The sequence below is a fragment of the Heterodontus francisci genome, chromosome 27 (assembly GCF_036365525.1).
Source record: "Heterodontus francisci isolate sHetFra1 chromosome 27, sHetFra1.hap1, whole genome shotgun sequence".
In the NCBI taxonomy this organism is placed as follows: domain Eukaryota; kingdom Metazoa; phylum Chordata; class Chondrichthyes; order Heterodontiformes; family Heterodontidae; genus Heterodontus; species Heterodontus francisci.
In genome coordinates this window covers 47,805,757-47,820,498 of record NC_090397.1, presented here as the reverse complement: position 1 = coordinate 47,820,498, position 14,742 = coordinate 47,805,757, and the positions used below count along the sequence as shown (strand labels likewise).

At 44.3% G+C, this 14,742-nt stretch overlaps 1 protein-coding gene across 2 annotated transcripts in view; it reads left to right on the top strand.

The window, feature by feature from the left end:
• Window positions 1-14,742, top strand: part of sbf1 (SET binding factor 1) — a 140,021-nt gene that overhangs the window by 91,744 nt on the left and 33,535 nt on the right. For both annotated transcript variants that reach the window (XM_068059303.1, XM_068059302.1), the window contains exons 21-29: window positions 3-76; window positions 361-556; window positions 1,261-1,388; window positions 2,211-2,386; window positions 4,536-4,672; window positions 5,271-5,475; window positions 7,654-7,850; window positions 9,859-9,993; window positions 10,710-10,805. In XM_068059303.1, the coding sequence (XP_067915404.1) occupies window positions 3-76; window positions 361-556; window positions 1,261-1,388; window positions 2,211-2,386; window positions 4,536-4,672; window positions 5,271-5,475; window positions 7,654-7,850; window positions 9,859-9,993; window positions 10,710-10,805 (1,344 nt within the window). The remainder of the gene's footprint in view (window positions 1-2; window positions 77-360; window positions 557-1,260; window positions 1,389-2,210; window positions 2,387-4,535; window positions 4,673-5,270; window positions 5,476-7,653; window positions 7,851-9,858; window positions 9,994-10,709; window positions 10,806-14,742) is intronic.

Here is a 14,742-nt window from a genome sequence, read left to right as displayed (position 1 = left end):
AGACATTGTGCAGATGCACATCGAGACATTGGATGCTGTTCATCGAGAAAGCAAGCGCCTGCCTCCCATTCAGAAGGTGAGCATATTCTCAGTTCATGGTGAGCTGCCTGTCTGTGCCAGTCATTCCAGGTTTTACTTCTGGCAAAGTTCATACCCAGTGCCTCCAACTGTGGTATATTACAGATCAGAATTGAACACAACGTTAATATTTCTACAGATGACATGCCTTCATATGCTATAGAATCGATCATCAAGGGTAGATCTGAGTGGTGTCGAGGCAGCTTCTTTGTATGCCACAAATTGAGTTTTGTTTTGTCTCTAATTATTTATTTTCTCTCTCTCACTTGGTTCTGACTTCAGCCTAAACTTCTACGCCCCACTCTGTTGATTGGGGAGGAGCTGGTAATGGAAGGGCTGCGAGTTTTCCTGATGCCGGATGGACGAGAAGAATCAGTGGGAGGTTCCCTGGGAAGCCCCCGCATCCTCCCAGCAGAGGGTGCTATTTTCCTCACCACCTACCGCATCATCTTCAAAGGGGCACCCATTGAAACACTCGGTAAGAAATCAGAGACAAGCTCGGCATTGCCCATCAGGGATATAGACTGGGATTGAATCGAGGGGTTAGAGTGATTTATATACAGGATAACAGATGTCCAGGAGTGAGTTACAGGCTGGAAACTATTCAAAGGGCTCAGGGGTGGGTCATTCACAGGATAACATACCCAGGAGTGAACTAGTAACTGAAACCTGTTTGGTGGGGGTTTTATCTACAGGATAAGATATCCAGGAGTGCATTAGTAACTGAAACCTGTTCGGTGGGGGGTGGTGTTATGTACAAGATAACAAATATCCAGGAGTGAGTTACAGACTGAAATCTAATTGGGGGTGGGGGTGTGGTGATTATATATGGAATAATATACCCAGGAGCGAGTTACAGGCTGAAATCTAATCAAGGGTTTCGGGGAGGTTATAAACAGGATAACAGATACTCAATAATGAGTTTCGGACTGAAATTAATTGAGGGGTTTGGTGGGGTAGTGCTTTTTAATAAAATAACAGATACACAGGCATCAGTTACAGACTGGAATCTAATCGAGATGTTGGGGGTGTTTAAAATATAAAATCATTAATACCGGGGAGTGAGTTACAGGTTGGAATCTAGTCCAGGGCTTCAGGTTAATGTTTTTGGATTAGTGTAAGGAGGCCCTGGATTTCTGGAATAGTATAAATTTTCTCTTTTCTCTTTCCATGTTGTGTCAGCTGGGGAACAGATTGTGATTCGTTCATTCCCTGTTGCCTCTTTCACCAAAGAGAAGAAGATTAGCCTGCATTTGCCCACTGACCATGATATCCAGGACGTGCTCCAATTGCGTTCCTCCACTTTTCAGGTAAGAGTCATGGAGAGCATTGGGCAGTGCTCATTGAACTGAAGGATCTGCTTTACAACTTGTTAGTGTCCATAAACTGGAGGTTCTGGGGTTTAGCACATAGAGTCACTATAGCATCGCAGGACATTCATGGATGAGGAAGCCATTTGCACTAGCTTCATCCATCCCGATCGACCCTGAAGTCCCCCCATTTGTAACGTCTAATTTTATCGTAAAGGATTTCAGGGTTTCCACTGCTCTGCTGAGTTTTGATTACTGTGAATAAAATCTTTAGTATTTGCCCGTTAGTGATAACTTTCATTGGCTTCTTGTTGTGCTCTCTCAATTTAACTTAAGTGATCTCCCTTCTCACCTCCCCACTGAACTTTCCATATTCCGAATGATTCCCTTTTGTATTGTTTTCACTAATTTTATTTGGTTTCTCTATTTGTTGTTTGTCTGGTTTTCCATTGAACTCTTCTTTCATCCAACCCCTTCAGAGACTGCTTCACTCTGCTTACAGCTTGTCTCTGGAATTGGGAGGGGTGGGTGAGCCAGTTACCTCCCCTCTCGTCTTTCAGTGGTACTTGTTTCAACAAGGTGCAATTAGAGGAGAAAATAACAAGGAAGGAGTCTTGTATTTACACATTTGCCAAAATAGCTGGCTTCCTCCCAGCACTTCACTGTGCATGCTGTGCTGTGTTTCTGAGGTACTTAATCACAAAAATAGTTTGTATTATTTCTAGAGAAGCCTCTCAACAGGGGTACCCATGCCGTCAAGGTGTTGTTTCTCATTCCAGATAAAATCAATCCCAAGACATGTTCCTTTTCACTCCCTAACAGTTGATGAAGATCGCTATTGACACAGAGGTGGCATCTGAGATGGTGGAAATATTTCGGAAGCACATCCACAAGCTGAGGTACCCACAGTATGTGCACAACACCTTTGCATTCACTGTAGGCCAGTCGCCAAAACAAGTTGTGGAGCCCAAGCAGAAGGAGAAGAATCCATCACTGAGGTGAGCTGGGGATGTGCATGGGAACTTTTACAGATGCAGTTCAGCAGGGTGGCTTTTAATATTGGCGATGTGGTCCTTCTTGGTGTGCCACCAGGTCTTAACCTGCTCTGATTTCAGATGTTCGCACCTGAAGATCAAAGAGCTCATCACCTGCTCCACATCCCCTGACATGCAGTCAGACCTCTGACAACAGGGTCCGTGCCTGTGCTAACACGTGAGGGTGAATGGTGCGTAACACGGAAGGAGAAATTCTGCGTCTCCTGCCCCGCAGTAAAACACACATGTGCGAATCCACTCAGTTGGAGCCCAATAATTTAATGTATGATTCTTTATCAATTTTGGCTGCCAGGTTTATTTTTTATTCCCTCCTATAGTGAAGGAACTGACTGCTTGCTGAGGTTCTGTTCTATAGGTGCCTTCCCCATCTTGTATCTCACCCAAGTGCCTGTTCTTAATGTGTTTGTTTAAACAGTGTGTTTTGACAGAAAGCTATTATATAGGGGGTCAGCACAACTGAGCCTAGAGTCTATGTACTCACAACCACACTCTGTTGACTCCTGCCACCTCATCCCCCCTTCTGTTGTTCCCCACCCAACCCCTGCATGTGGCCCCCTCTATTGCTCTGCAGCTCATCTGCTGAAACCTTTGTCTGCTCTAAACGAAAATTCCTATGCTCTATCGGCTGGCCTCTCACTCTTCTCTTTTCTTCAACTTCACATGCAAAACTGTGCTGTCGGTATCCTATCTCACACCAAGTCCCATTCACCCATCACCCTTGCATTTTTGTCCTACATTGATTTCTGGTCCTAAAATGCCTCTAATTTAAAATTTGCATTCTTTGTTTACTTGGGAGAATTAAAATGCACTCGCTCACATGGCCACAGACACTTGGGTATACTGGTCACGCAGAATCACAGAGGGAGGGCCAATGGCCCCATGGTGCAGCATGCCAAGGGAAGGTCTGAAGCCCCACTGTTCAGGAGACTGGGGGAAAAGGTTGAGGTGTGCTGCTCGGGCCTTGACTCTATGCTTTCCTCCTATTGATGTGGTTTGAATTTAAGACTGACTTCTGATGAATTACTGAGCAGTGAAGCAGGTCTTGAGCCTGCAGCAAGTCAGAACTGCCAGTGTCTAAGAAGAGACACCTTAAGGCACGTTTGAGATCTGTATCAGCATTTGTACTGGCACTCTTGCAGTTTGAAGATTATTGTTTAGAAATTAATTGATAACAATCAGTAGAAATCAGTCCTGTTGAAATTGTACGATCAGGTGAGAAAGAGGTCTAGGATTCCCTTTCAGCCTTCACCTGGGCTTAACTGAAACAGGATTTTATTTTTTTAAAGACTGTTTTTACTCCCCTTGGTGAATCCCTGTTCACCGCTTTCCAATTATAAGGTAAAGAAACGAGTACAAACAGGCTTTCTTAGGTTTAAAGAAGAAAGGTGAAATTTTAATAAACTTAAACTTAAAACTCTAATTCGGTTTACATCTACGGATACATGACGCACCCACGCTAGCATGCATACGCGATACACACATGCAAATAGAGACAGAAGAGAGCAGAAGAAATAAAGTGGATAGGTTTGAGGCAATCTCTGAAGAGGGTTTTTTTGTTACTGTGCTTTGAGCTCGCTGTAGTCCTTGATTGTAGGTAGATCTTGCTTTTTGTTGGGGCCCATTATTATTCTTAAATCTTGTTCACTGTAGGCGACTTTTCTCTCTTGAGGTTCATGTGTCTTCAATGGATTCTGAAGCTGGTGAGAAAGAGATGGGGGCAGACAGGCAGAGAGGAGGTCTGCTTTAGTCCAGGAGCTAAGAGCTTTCTGCCAGTTTAAACACTGTCTCTCCAATTTAAAACTCTCCATTCAGACTCTGCCACAGCCAGTAAGTCATGTGACTAACTAATCTGACTACGTCTGTTGTGGATTGAATTGGAGCAGGGTGTGGCTCCTTTGTCTACAAGCCTGTCTGTTAATATGCAAAAATGTCTTTCTAGCAGGGGCCTGGCAACTCCTTGTATCAGGCCTTCTCTCCTTCCCAGCAACAATTTGAACTTTAATGTCCATGTGGCGAAATTAATATGCCTCATTCTTGGCAGGTGGGGGCCTGCATGACAAAATTAAAAGTAGTTGTGATTTAATCTATTCAGAACCATGTCCAGAAATATCATGAAGAATGCGAAGAAGACAATTGGACGTCAGTACGTCACCAGAAGGAAGTACACCCCTCCGACCTGGGACCAGCGAACTGCTCCCGCACACGGTGACAACCTGGACCAAATCTCTGGTATGTGGTCAGTTTGTACTGGGTAACCAGGGGCTGCCATTCTATGCTGGGGTATGGATATTGGACATTGGGGCATGAGATTTCGGTGGACAGTGGAGATGCTTCTTGTTGCACGAGTCTACATTCTCAGTGATCACTGTGATCAAGTCCTGCTTTGGATTTCTGGACAAAAACCTAGAAGCTGAACTGAAGGAACTCTGCACTATGCACGGGCCAGAACTGAGGAAGCACTGCATTGTCGGAGGGGCAGTACTGAGGGAGCACTGCACCGTCAGAGGTGGGAGTGCCAGGGCGTCTTAGGCGCAGAATGCTGGGAGTGCGCTACGTCAGATGCGCAGTACAGTGGGAGCTCTGTGTCATCAGAGGAGGGACAATACTGCAGTAGCGCCGCGTCATCAGAGGAGGGGCCGTACTGAGGGAGTAATGCACTTGCCCTCTGATAGTGCTGCACTCCCTCAGCATCACCGCGGACCATGCAGTGTGCACCATGCATCCTGCACGTTCCTACTCCACACCTGTCCAACACTCTGTCTGCATGTGAAGCAACTCTGCCCCTGCTCTGTTCTGTTCCCCCTCCTGACACCACTTCTTTCTGTAGTTTCAGAGGAGATGGAGCAGAGTGCACAGACACTTTCCACTACAATTAGGTCGGATAAATCGACCATGAGCCACATGGTAGAGCGAGCTTGTTGTCGTGACTATCAGCGTCTGGGCTTGGGCACGCTCAGTAACAGTTTGACCAGGTCGAAGAATGAGCCATTCCGAATAACTACGGTAAATCGCATGTACAGTGTCTGCAGGAGGTGAGTTTGCTTATAATCCCAGTCAAGTATGGACACTTTCTTGTATTGTAAGTTTATCAAAGCAACTTCTAAACTGCCCAGAAGGAATAACAGTTTGAGTGCAACACACAAATGTTTAGTGGATGCCCTTCAGATGCTTCCTCATTATTATGTCTCAGTACTTTCAAGCATTCTCCCAGCATAGGCAGTGAGACTGACAGGGCCCTCGCACTTGTTCTGAAGATGGGAACCCGTTTGCGATTTTACAATCCTCCAGGATTTGGCTCAAGTCCAATGACTGAGAAACATCCAAATGGGCTCTCATTTGCTGAGCTAATTCCTTCCTAATCTTGGGATAGGTGTCAGCCAAGAGCCTGTTCTACCTGGAGCTTCAATAACCTCCCTAATATGTCCTGTTATGATTTTAAAATGTTTGTTCAATCTTTCATAAGTATGACCTCTCAGTTCTGGTATCAACCTTGCGAATCCTTTTGTACGTTCTGCTCCTCATCTATATCCTCCTTGTAACATGGAGACTAGAACTGTGTATAGTACTGCAAGTGTAGTCTAACCAAAGTTACAAAGTATTACAAGGCATTTATAGCACAGATACAGGCCATTCAGCCCGATAGGTCCATGCTAGTTTTTATGCTCCACAAAAACCTCCTCCCATCCTTCATCTATCCCATCAACGTATCCCTAAGTATGGCCTTTCCTTTTGAAATCTCTGCTCACTATTTTGTTTTATTTTTGTTTTCTAAATGTTTGCCCATTATGTTTCCATTATCTTTCCTACAAGTGACGTTATGCTAACTGGTCTGTAGTTCACTAGACTTGTCCTATCTCCCTTTTTAAATTTAGGAATAACGTTTGCTGTCTGTTAGTCTCTTGCCATTATTCCGTTTTCTAAAGAATTTTTGTATATATATGTAATGGTGCTTCTGCCATCTCTTCCTTAACGCATAATATAGGCGGATGCAATCCATGCAGATCAGGGGTTCATCCTCTCTATTTTTGATTGATTTATCAATTATCTCCTTTTCTATCTTGAATGTGATATCTTTTATAATCCCTTCGAATGTCATGATCACTCTATTAGTTTCACTGGTAAATACAGGGACAAAGTAACTTCAATATTTATGCTATAGCACTGAGAGTTTATCTTGTGCATCCCTTAGTGTTCCTATCCTTGCCCTGATTTTTCTTTTCTTTGTGTCTGTAGAACATATTACTGTTTTTATATTCGATAACTTAATTTTGCAATTCCTCTTTGCTTTTCTAGCAGTTTTTTTCTGCCTTTCCTAACCACTTCATATTCCCTCTTGTTATCATCTCCTTTATTGTCTATCCACTTAGTGTATGCCTCTTTTCTTTAGGTTCAATTTTGCCCTCGTTACTCCATGGCATTTCATTATTAGCTAGTTTGTTCTTGTCTTTTAGTGGAGTATACTTCTCCTGAGTTCTATTGAACCCCTTTTTAAAATATTTCCTACTGCTGTTCTTTCTCTTTGTCAAAATATTTTTCCAGTTTATCTTGCCTTGTTCTACTATCATCCTCTCAATTAGCTTTCTTCCAATCTCTTAGTTTGGCCGTTGTCTTATTTCTCAGTCATGATTTTAAACCTTATATATTTTGATTGCTGTTGCCTAGATGTTTCCCCTACATGCTCCCCTACACTTACTTTGGTTATCTGCTTGATTCACTCCCATTATTAGATCCAGAAAGAAGTTCTGAGCACACTATTAAAGCTCCATTTCCTTTTCCCATTTACTACCCCTTCTTGTCAATTTATTTGGGAGTAGTTGAAATCTTCCATGTTTATTCGTCTGTCTTTTACTCATTTCATAGTCTTGCCTACATGTTTTTTCTTACATTTTTAGGCAATCTGTGGAATACCCTATTTGTGATTTATCCCTCCTCTTTTATCTCAATCTATGAGAATTCTGTTTCTATCTTAACGCTAGTTATAACCCTTTTTTTCTACAGTCATTGCTATCTGTAGTTAGTACAGCAGCCCACCTGCAAACAAGATGCTTTGTGCACTGAATAAATCCGTGGCCCACCGAGAGATGAAGTGCAAAGTTGCTGAACTTGAAAGCAGAGAGCTTTAGTGATGGCACCAATATGTCTGAAAGTCACAGGCTATTAAGGCGTCAGCAGGATGGTTTTTTGTTTGACCTAATATTTTCCCCTTCCAGTTACCCCAGCCTCCTGATTATCCCCCAGACCATACAGGACAGTACAATGCAACGCATCTCACGGTGTTACAGACAGAACCGCTTCCCCGTCGTGTGTTGGAGAAATTCACGCACAAAGGCTGTGCTTCTGCGATCGGCTGGGCTGCATGGGAAGAGTGTTGTCGGTCTCTTCAAGTCCCAGAATGCACCAGCTGCAGGTACCAACTATTCAATGTAAGGAAGAAGCGTAATGTTACAGGCAGTGAGAGTTTGTGTGTTACAGGCACTGAACCGCTACAGGCACTGGGAGTGTGGGCGTTACAGGCACTGAACCTCTACAGGCAGTGGAATTGTGGGTGATACAAGCACTGAACCATTGCAGGCAGTGGGAATGTGGGCATGGCAGACTATAAGCACTGAAACATAACGGGCAGTGCGTGCGTGAGCATTGGGAGCATAGGTGTTACAAGTATTGAACCATTATGGGCAGTGGAAGTGTGCATGTTAGAATCATTGAAAGTTTAAGGCACAGAAAGAGGCCACTTGGCCCATCGTGTCTGTGCCGATCGAAAAACGATCCACCTATTCTAATCCCGTCTTCCAGGATTTGGTCCGTAGTCCTGCAGATTATGGCACTTGAAGTGCATATCCAGACTCCTTTTGAATGAGTTAAGCCTTTCTGCCTCAACTACCCTTTCAGGCAGTGAGTTCCAGATCCCCACCACCCTCTGGGTGAAAATGCATTTCCTCATTTCCCCTCTAATTTTTCTACCAATCACTTTAAATCTTTGCTCCCTAGTCACTGACCTCTCTGCTAAGGTGAATATGCCTTTCATCTCCACTCTATCCAGGCCGCTCAAAATTTTGTACATTTCAATCACATCTCCCCTCGGCCTTCTCTGTCCCAAGGAGAACAACCCCAGCCATCCAATCGTTCCTCGTCACTGCATTTTTCCAGTCCTGGCAGCATCCTCGTAAATCTCCTCTGTACCCTCTCTAGTGCAGTTACATCCTTTATGTAATGAGATGACCAGAACTGCGCACAAGTTACAGGCACTGAACCATTTGAGTGTGGGTGCTAGATTGTGGGCAGCAAGGGCATTAATGTTACAGACTACAGGCACTGAGCTATTTTAGGCAGCGGGACCATGGATGTTACAAACTAGTGTAAATGGGTATTACAGACCACAAACAGTGGCAGTGTGAATGTTACAGACTAAAGGCATTGTGCATCAACATTTGGCATTGGAAACTGCAGGCAGTGGGACTGTGATGGTGAAGGGAGTGGATGTTTAGACAATTGGATGAGGTGCTGATAAACAGTCTGCTTTTTCCTGGGTGGTGTCAATCTTCTTGAGTTATGCAGCTGCATCCATCTGAGCAAGTGGATAATATTTCATCACTCCTGATTGTTTTGGAGCTGTTTTGGGGAGTCAGGAGGTGACCCATTTGCCTCTGACCTTTAGTTGACTTGGCATCTATGTGGTTCTTCAGTTAGCTTTCTGATCAATGGTGACCCTTAGGATGTTGATAGTGGGGGATTCAGTGAGGCTAATGCTGTTGATTGTCAAGGGGAGATGGTTAGACTCTATGCATCTAGATGTATTTCTTAACCATTCCTGAATGGCCTGGCTCTAGCTTTTAGGCTGTCTCCCCTCGTCCTGGGCTTCCCAACCAACGATAGGTAGAGTTTATCTACCCTATTTGCTCCCCTTAATATCTTGAAAACTTTGTTCCAATCTCCCCTTAATCTTCTAAATTCCACGAATGCTACCCTAGTTTGTGTAATCTACATGTAATGTAACCCTTAGGAGTCTAGGTATCATTTTGGTAAATGTACACTTGACTCACTCCAAGGCCCAAATCTCCTTATGATGGAGGAAAGGTCCTTGATGAAGCAGCTGTAAGTGGTTGATTTTAAGTTGTTGCCCTGAGGAATTCCTGCAAACATGTCCTAGGGCTGAGATGAACAGCTAGAACCATCTTCATTTGTGCCAAGTATGACTCCAACCAGTGGAGAATTGATATTTTTTGGCAGCTCCTTGGTGCAGATCTGAGAGATGGAGCTCAGCGTTTTAACTGTGCTACTCTTTGTGGTGTGTACTTTTGTCATTGCATTATTTGGTTCGTGTTTGAGTGTTGCAGCTATGATTCAAGTCTCTATTAGTGCCTCTGTCCTTCATCTGTGAAGGAGATCTTACTAAGAAATGTATTTTTCTGTTTCAGGTCCTTCTCAGACAGACTCCACCAATTTAGAGCAAGAGAAGTATTTACAGGCAGTAATAAACTCCATGCCCCACTACGCAGACGCAGGTGGTCGCAACACACTCGGCGGATTCACATCTCACATGAACAGCTCAGGTTTGTTATGTCTCTCTGTGAGAACTTCTTGAGCAAGAGAAAGATATCAGTGAGGTAAAGTGTGTACTGGGTGCATCTGGAGGGCATTGAACTACCAGTTATACTGACACTGCAGGTGAGTGGCGAGGCCCTTTATGCAAATGGATGCAATTCTGGTCATCCTACCTCATGAAAATAGTTTCTAATCTCTAACCTTGCTCTGGCTTGTGAATTATGTACTTGTGTCCTTTAGTCCTGTCCAAGACCAAGAATTTCTTTACTCACATTTCAGCTACACCTTTTGTTATTTAAACACCTCAAACTGAGCATTTTGCCATTGAAACAGCAAACTGAATCCTTGGTTTTATATCTGGAGGCATTGAATACAGTAGCAAGGAGGAAATGTTGTAATTGTATAAAGCCCTTAGTTAGACTGCTGTTGGAATATTGGGAGCCATCATAAGAAGGCAGTGGAAATGTGTGTGGATTCACTCCATGCTCCTTAGGAAGAAGAGTGACACTTGAGAACAAGATTGATCTCTGCTGGTCAGTTGTCAGCCAGGTTGCTCTCTGCTGGTCTGTGCTTCACCTGTTCCAAGTTCAGTACTCTTTTCACTGCTCTGAGCTTTGTCGCGTTTTGTCCTTTCCTTTTGTACCTCTGCTGACATAGAATCTTTCCGTGTCTTGATACATTCTGAGGAATCTTTCCATGACCTGTATCCTGTTATATTCTGTAGACTCGTCTGATAAGCAGAGACAGCCTAAGATTGGTGTGCTGATGAAACAGGTGATGGGCGGAAAGGAAGATATGCCAAGCACTTTCAGTCGCGGAGGTGAGAATCACTCTGAATCCCTATGGGGTGTGTACAATCAATATGAGCATCTTTTTGTGATTTATCGTTGATTCTTTTCCATCAAAATTCTTCATTATTTCTGAGCTGTTTCCTTGGTTGAAGTTTCCTTCTAGCAGGGAAAATGGGTGAGTGGACTGGACTGTTGGCACTTACCCTTTTGCTACTATGTGCTTAGTTAGCAGGGGGCCCTGTGTCTGCTGCCCTTGTAGACAGAAGCTGCACAACAGAGCATGGGACTTGAACGCAGCCCTACAATCATTCAGAGAGAGTAGGGGTGGTGGGACAGCAGCGGCGTGTTTAGGATTTGTAGCAGGGGAAAGGAATAGCACATAATCACAGAATTTATAGCACAGAAGGAGAACCTTCAGCTCATTGTGACTGTACCTATTGCCTCATACCGAAAAAAAGGGGACGGGAAGAGCGTGCTGCCCTATCGCCCAATGCCTCCAGTGGCTGCACTTGGTTCAGCAGGTCTCCATCAACCTCTGTGTAAAACCCACCATGTCTAGAAATTCTCTGTGCCTATTTCGTGTGCGTATATCAAAGTAATTGCTGCTCAAATGGAATAAGATTGGCAGTTTTAGTGACAGCATTGTGCCAGGTGTCTAGCTTCTGCCTGCATCTTAACCTGCCACTGCACTAGCAGGTACATGCACTGATATTGATACATGTTAAAAGACTATTCTTCACTTTGAGGCTTGGGAGATTTGTTAAAGTTTGGTGTGTGTACACCCTGACATCGGCAATTAAGTGTTCTATTTGCATTTCAGAGCTCTATGCTATTGAAGTAAAAACCAAGCACAGCATTGACGGCCATCGCAGTTTGATTGCAATGCAAACACTGAACGGCACTCCCCCGGTTCAGTGGCCTTAGAGGTCACTGGAATTTTGCAAACACACGTATTTGTCAATTGCAGTGCTCAATTGGATCAAGGAATGGGAAACACGGGAAGTCACTGACCAGTTCCTTGTGACAAATCCCATCTTTTGAATGGCAGGCTTTGAACTACCACAGCGAGAGTGTCCTTGCTAAACAGGTTCAGGACAAGTCAGGGCTCCTCCATAGCCAACCTCCAGTGCTAGGGCCCCACAGTACAAACACCTTATGCACTTGTGGAGAGACACAAACAATGCTGCACATTACCGAGGAGTGTCCCCTCTGTGGACTAAGTGGCGGACTAATCACCTTAAACTCAGCAAATGAGGTGGCTGTTACTTGGTTCCAGGGATTTGCATAAATAAATAATGCTCAATTCCACAGGCCTGGAGAGGGTGTGATACGAAACAAAATCCAGAATTGTACAATAATCCATTCCACCCCCACCCCCAGAGGAAAGCTCATCGGTTTAGAAACATCTGACTGATTGGAGGTAGAGCATGGCTACCTGACCTGAACCCAACGGGACCCGACGACATTTGTCGGGTTCAGGTCGGGTCGCTCTTCCGGGTCCGGCATTCGGGCTCAGGTCGGGTCGGACACAGTGACAGCCAGGATGTCAAGGCAGGAAACACTCCACATTAGTCTGCAGTGAGTGTTTCCGTCCAAGGTGTAGAGCACAACCTCTTTAATATAATGAACTTTATTACGGTGGTCGGGTCGGGTGCGGGAAGAAATGAAAGGGCTCAGGCCGGGTCGGATGTGGTTCTGTCGGGCTCGGGTAAGGTTTCATTTGCAGAGCTGAGCAGGCCTTTAATTGGAGGGACTGGTCAATATGGCAGCATGACACTAATGAAACATTGAGAGTGACAATGCTGTGTATCCTGTACATTTCATGCAACAGTGTCTGAAGTGACAGTTATTTTATCAGTGTGCCCTCTGCTGGACTGTAATGGACATCAGTGTGCCTTATACTGCACTGCAATGGATATCAGTGCCCGGTATTGAGCTGTAATGGATATCAGTGTGCCTTGTACTGAGCTGTAATGGATATCAGTGTGCCTTGTACTGAGCTGTAATGGATATCAGTGTGCCTTGTACTGAGCTGTAATGGATATCAGTGTGCCTTGTACTGAGCTGTATTGGATATCAGTGTGCCTTGTACTGAGCTGTAATGGATATCAGTGTGCCTTGTACTGAGCTGTAATGGATATCAGTGTGCCTTGTACTGAGCTGTATTGGATATCAGTGTGCCTTGTACTGAGCTGTAATGGATATCAGTGTGCCTTGTACTGAGCTGTAATGGATATCAGTGTGCCTTGTACTGAGCTGTGATGGATATCAGTGTTCCCTGCACTGAGCTGTAATGGATATCAGTGTGCCTTGTACTGAGCTGTAATGGATATCAGTGTTCCCTGCACTGAGCTGTAATGGATATCAGTGTTCCCTGCACTGAGCTGTAATGGACATCAGTGTGCCCTGTAATAAACTGTGATGGATATCAGTGTGTCCTGTAATAAACTGTGATGTGTATCAGTGTGCTCTGTAATAAACTGTGATGGGCATCAGTGTGCCCTGTAATAAACTGTGATGTGTATCAGTGTGCTCTGTAATAAACTGTGATTGGCATCAGTGTGCCCTGTAGTAAACTGTGATTGGCATCAGTGTGCCCTGTAATAAACTGTGATGGGCATCAGTATGCCCTGTAATAAACTGTGATGGGCATCAGTGTGCCCTGTAATAAACTGTGATGGGTATCCGTGTGCCTCAATCAGAACTGCAATGGATATCAGTGCCCTGTATTGAGCTGCATGGATATGTGTGCCCTGTATTGGACTGTTTTGAGTATCAGTGTGCACTGTACTAAATTGTGATGAGTATCAGTGTGCCCCTGCACTGAGCTGTAATGTCTATCAGGTGTGCCCTGCACTGAGCTGTAATGGGTATCAGTGTGCCCTGTAATAAACTGTGATGGATATCCGTGTGCCCTGTAATAAACTGTGATGGGTATCAGTGTGCCCTGTAATAAACTGTGATGGGTATCAGTGTGCCCTGCAATAAACTGTGATGGATATCAGTGTGCCCTGTAATAAACTGTGATTGGCATTAGTGTGCCCTGTAGTAAACTGTGATGGGTATCAGTGTGCCCTGTAATAAACTGTGATGGGCATCAGTGTGCCCTGTAATAAACTGTGATGGGCATCAGTGTGCCTCAATCAGAACTGCAATGGATATCAGTGCCCTGTATTGAGCTGCATGGATATCAGTGTTCCTGTATTGGACTGCAATGAGTATCAGTGTGCACTGTACTAAATTGTGATGGGTAGCAGTGTGCCCTGTACGGAACTGTAATGGATATCAGTGTGCCCTGCACTGAGCTGTAATGGGTATCAGTGTGCCCTGTAATAAACTGTGATGGGCATCAGTGTGCCCTGTAATAAACTGTGATGGGTATCAGTGTGCCCTGTAATAAACTGTGATGGGTATCAGTGTGCCCTGTAATAAACTGATGGGCATCAGTGTGCCCTGTAATAAACTGTGATGGGCATCAGTGTGCCTCATTCAGGACCGAAATGGATATCAGTGCCCTGTATTGAGCTGCATGGATATCAGTGTGCCCTGTAATAAATTATAATAGGTATCAGTGTGCTCTTTACGGAACTGTAATAGGTGTCAGTATGCCTTGCACTGAACTGTCATGGGTGTCAGTGTGTCCTGTCGCAAACTGTAGTGGGTAACAATGTACCTCTTCAAATGTCAGTAACTTGTGATAACTCTTTAAATGGAGACTGATACGTCTATCCAATACCAATAACACTGTGATACAAGAGCAAAGTACTGCCGATGCTGGAAATCTGAAATAAAAATAAAAAATGCTGGAAATACTCAGCAGGTTTAAGCACTAATTTCACACTGAGAAATCTGTTTAAATGGAGACTGATATGTCTGTCCAATGCCGGTATTGCATTGGGTGATACATGATTGATGTTGTGCATTCTCAGTAGTTTCATTGTTTGATTATCTTTGCTGCCACGTTTC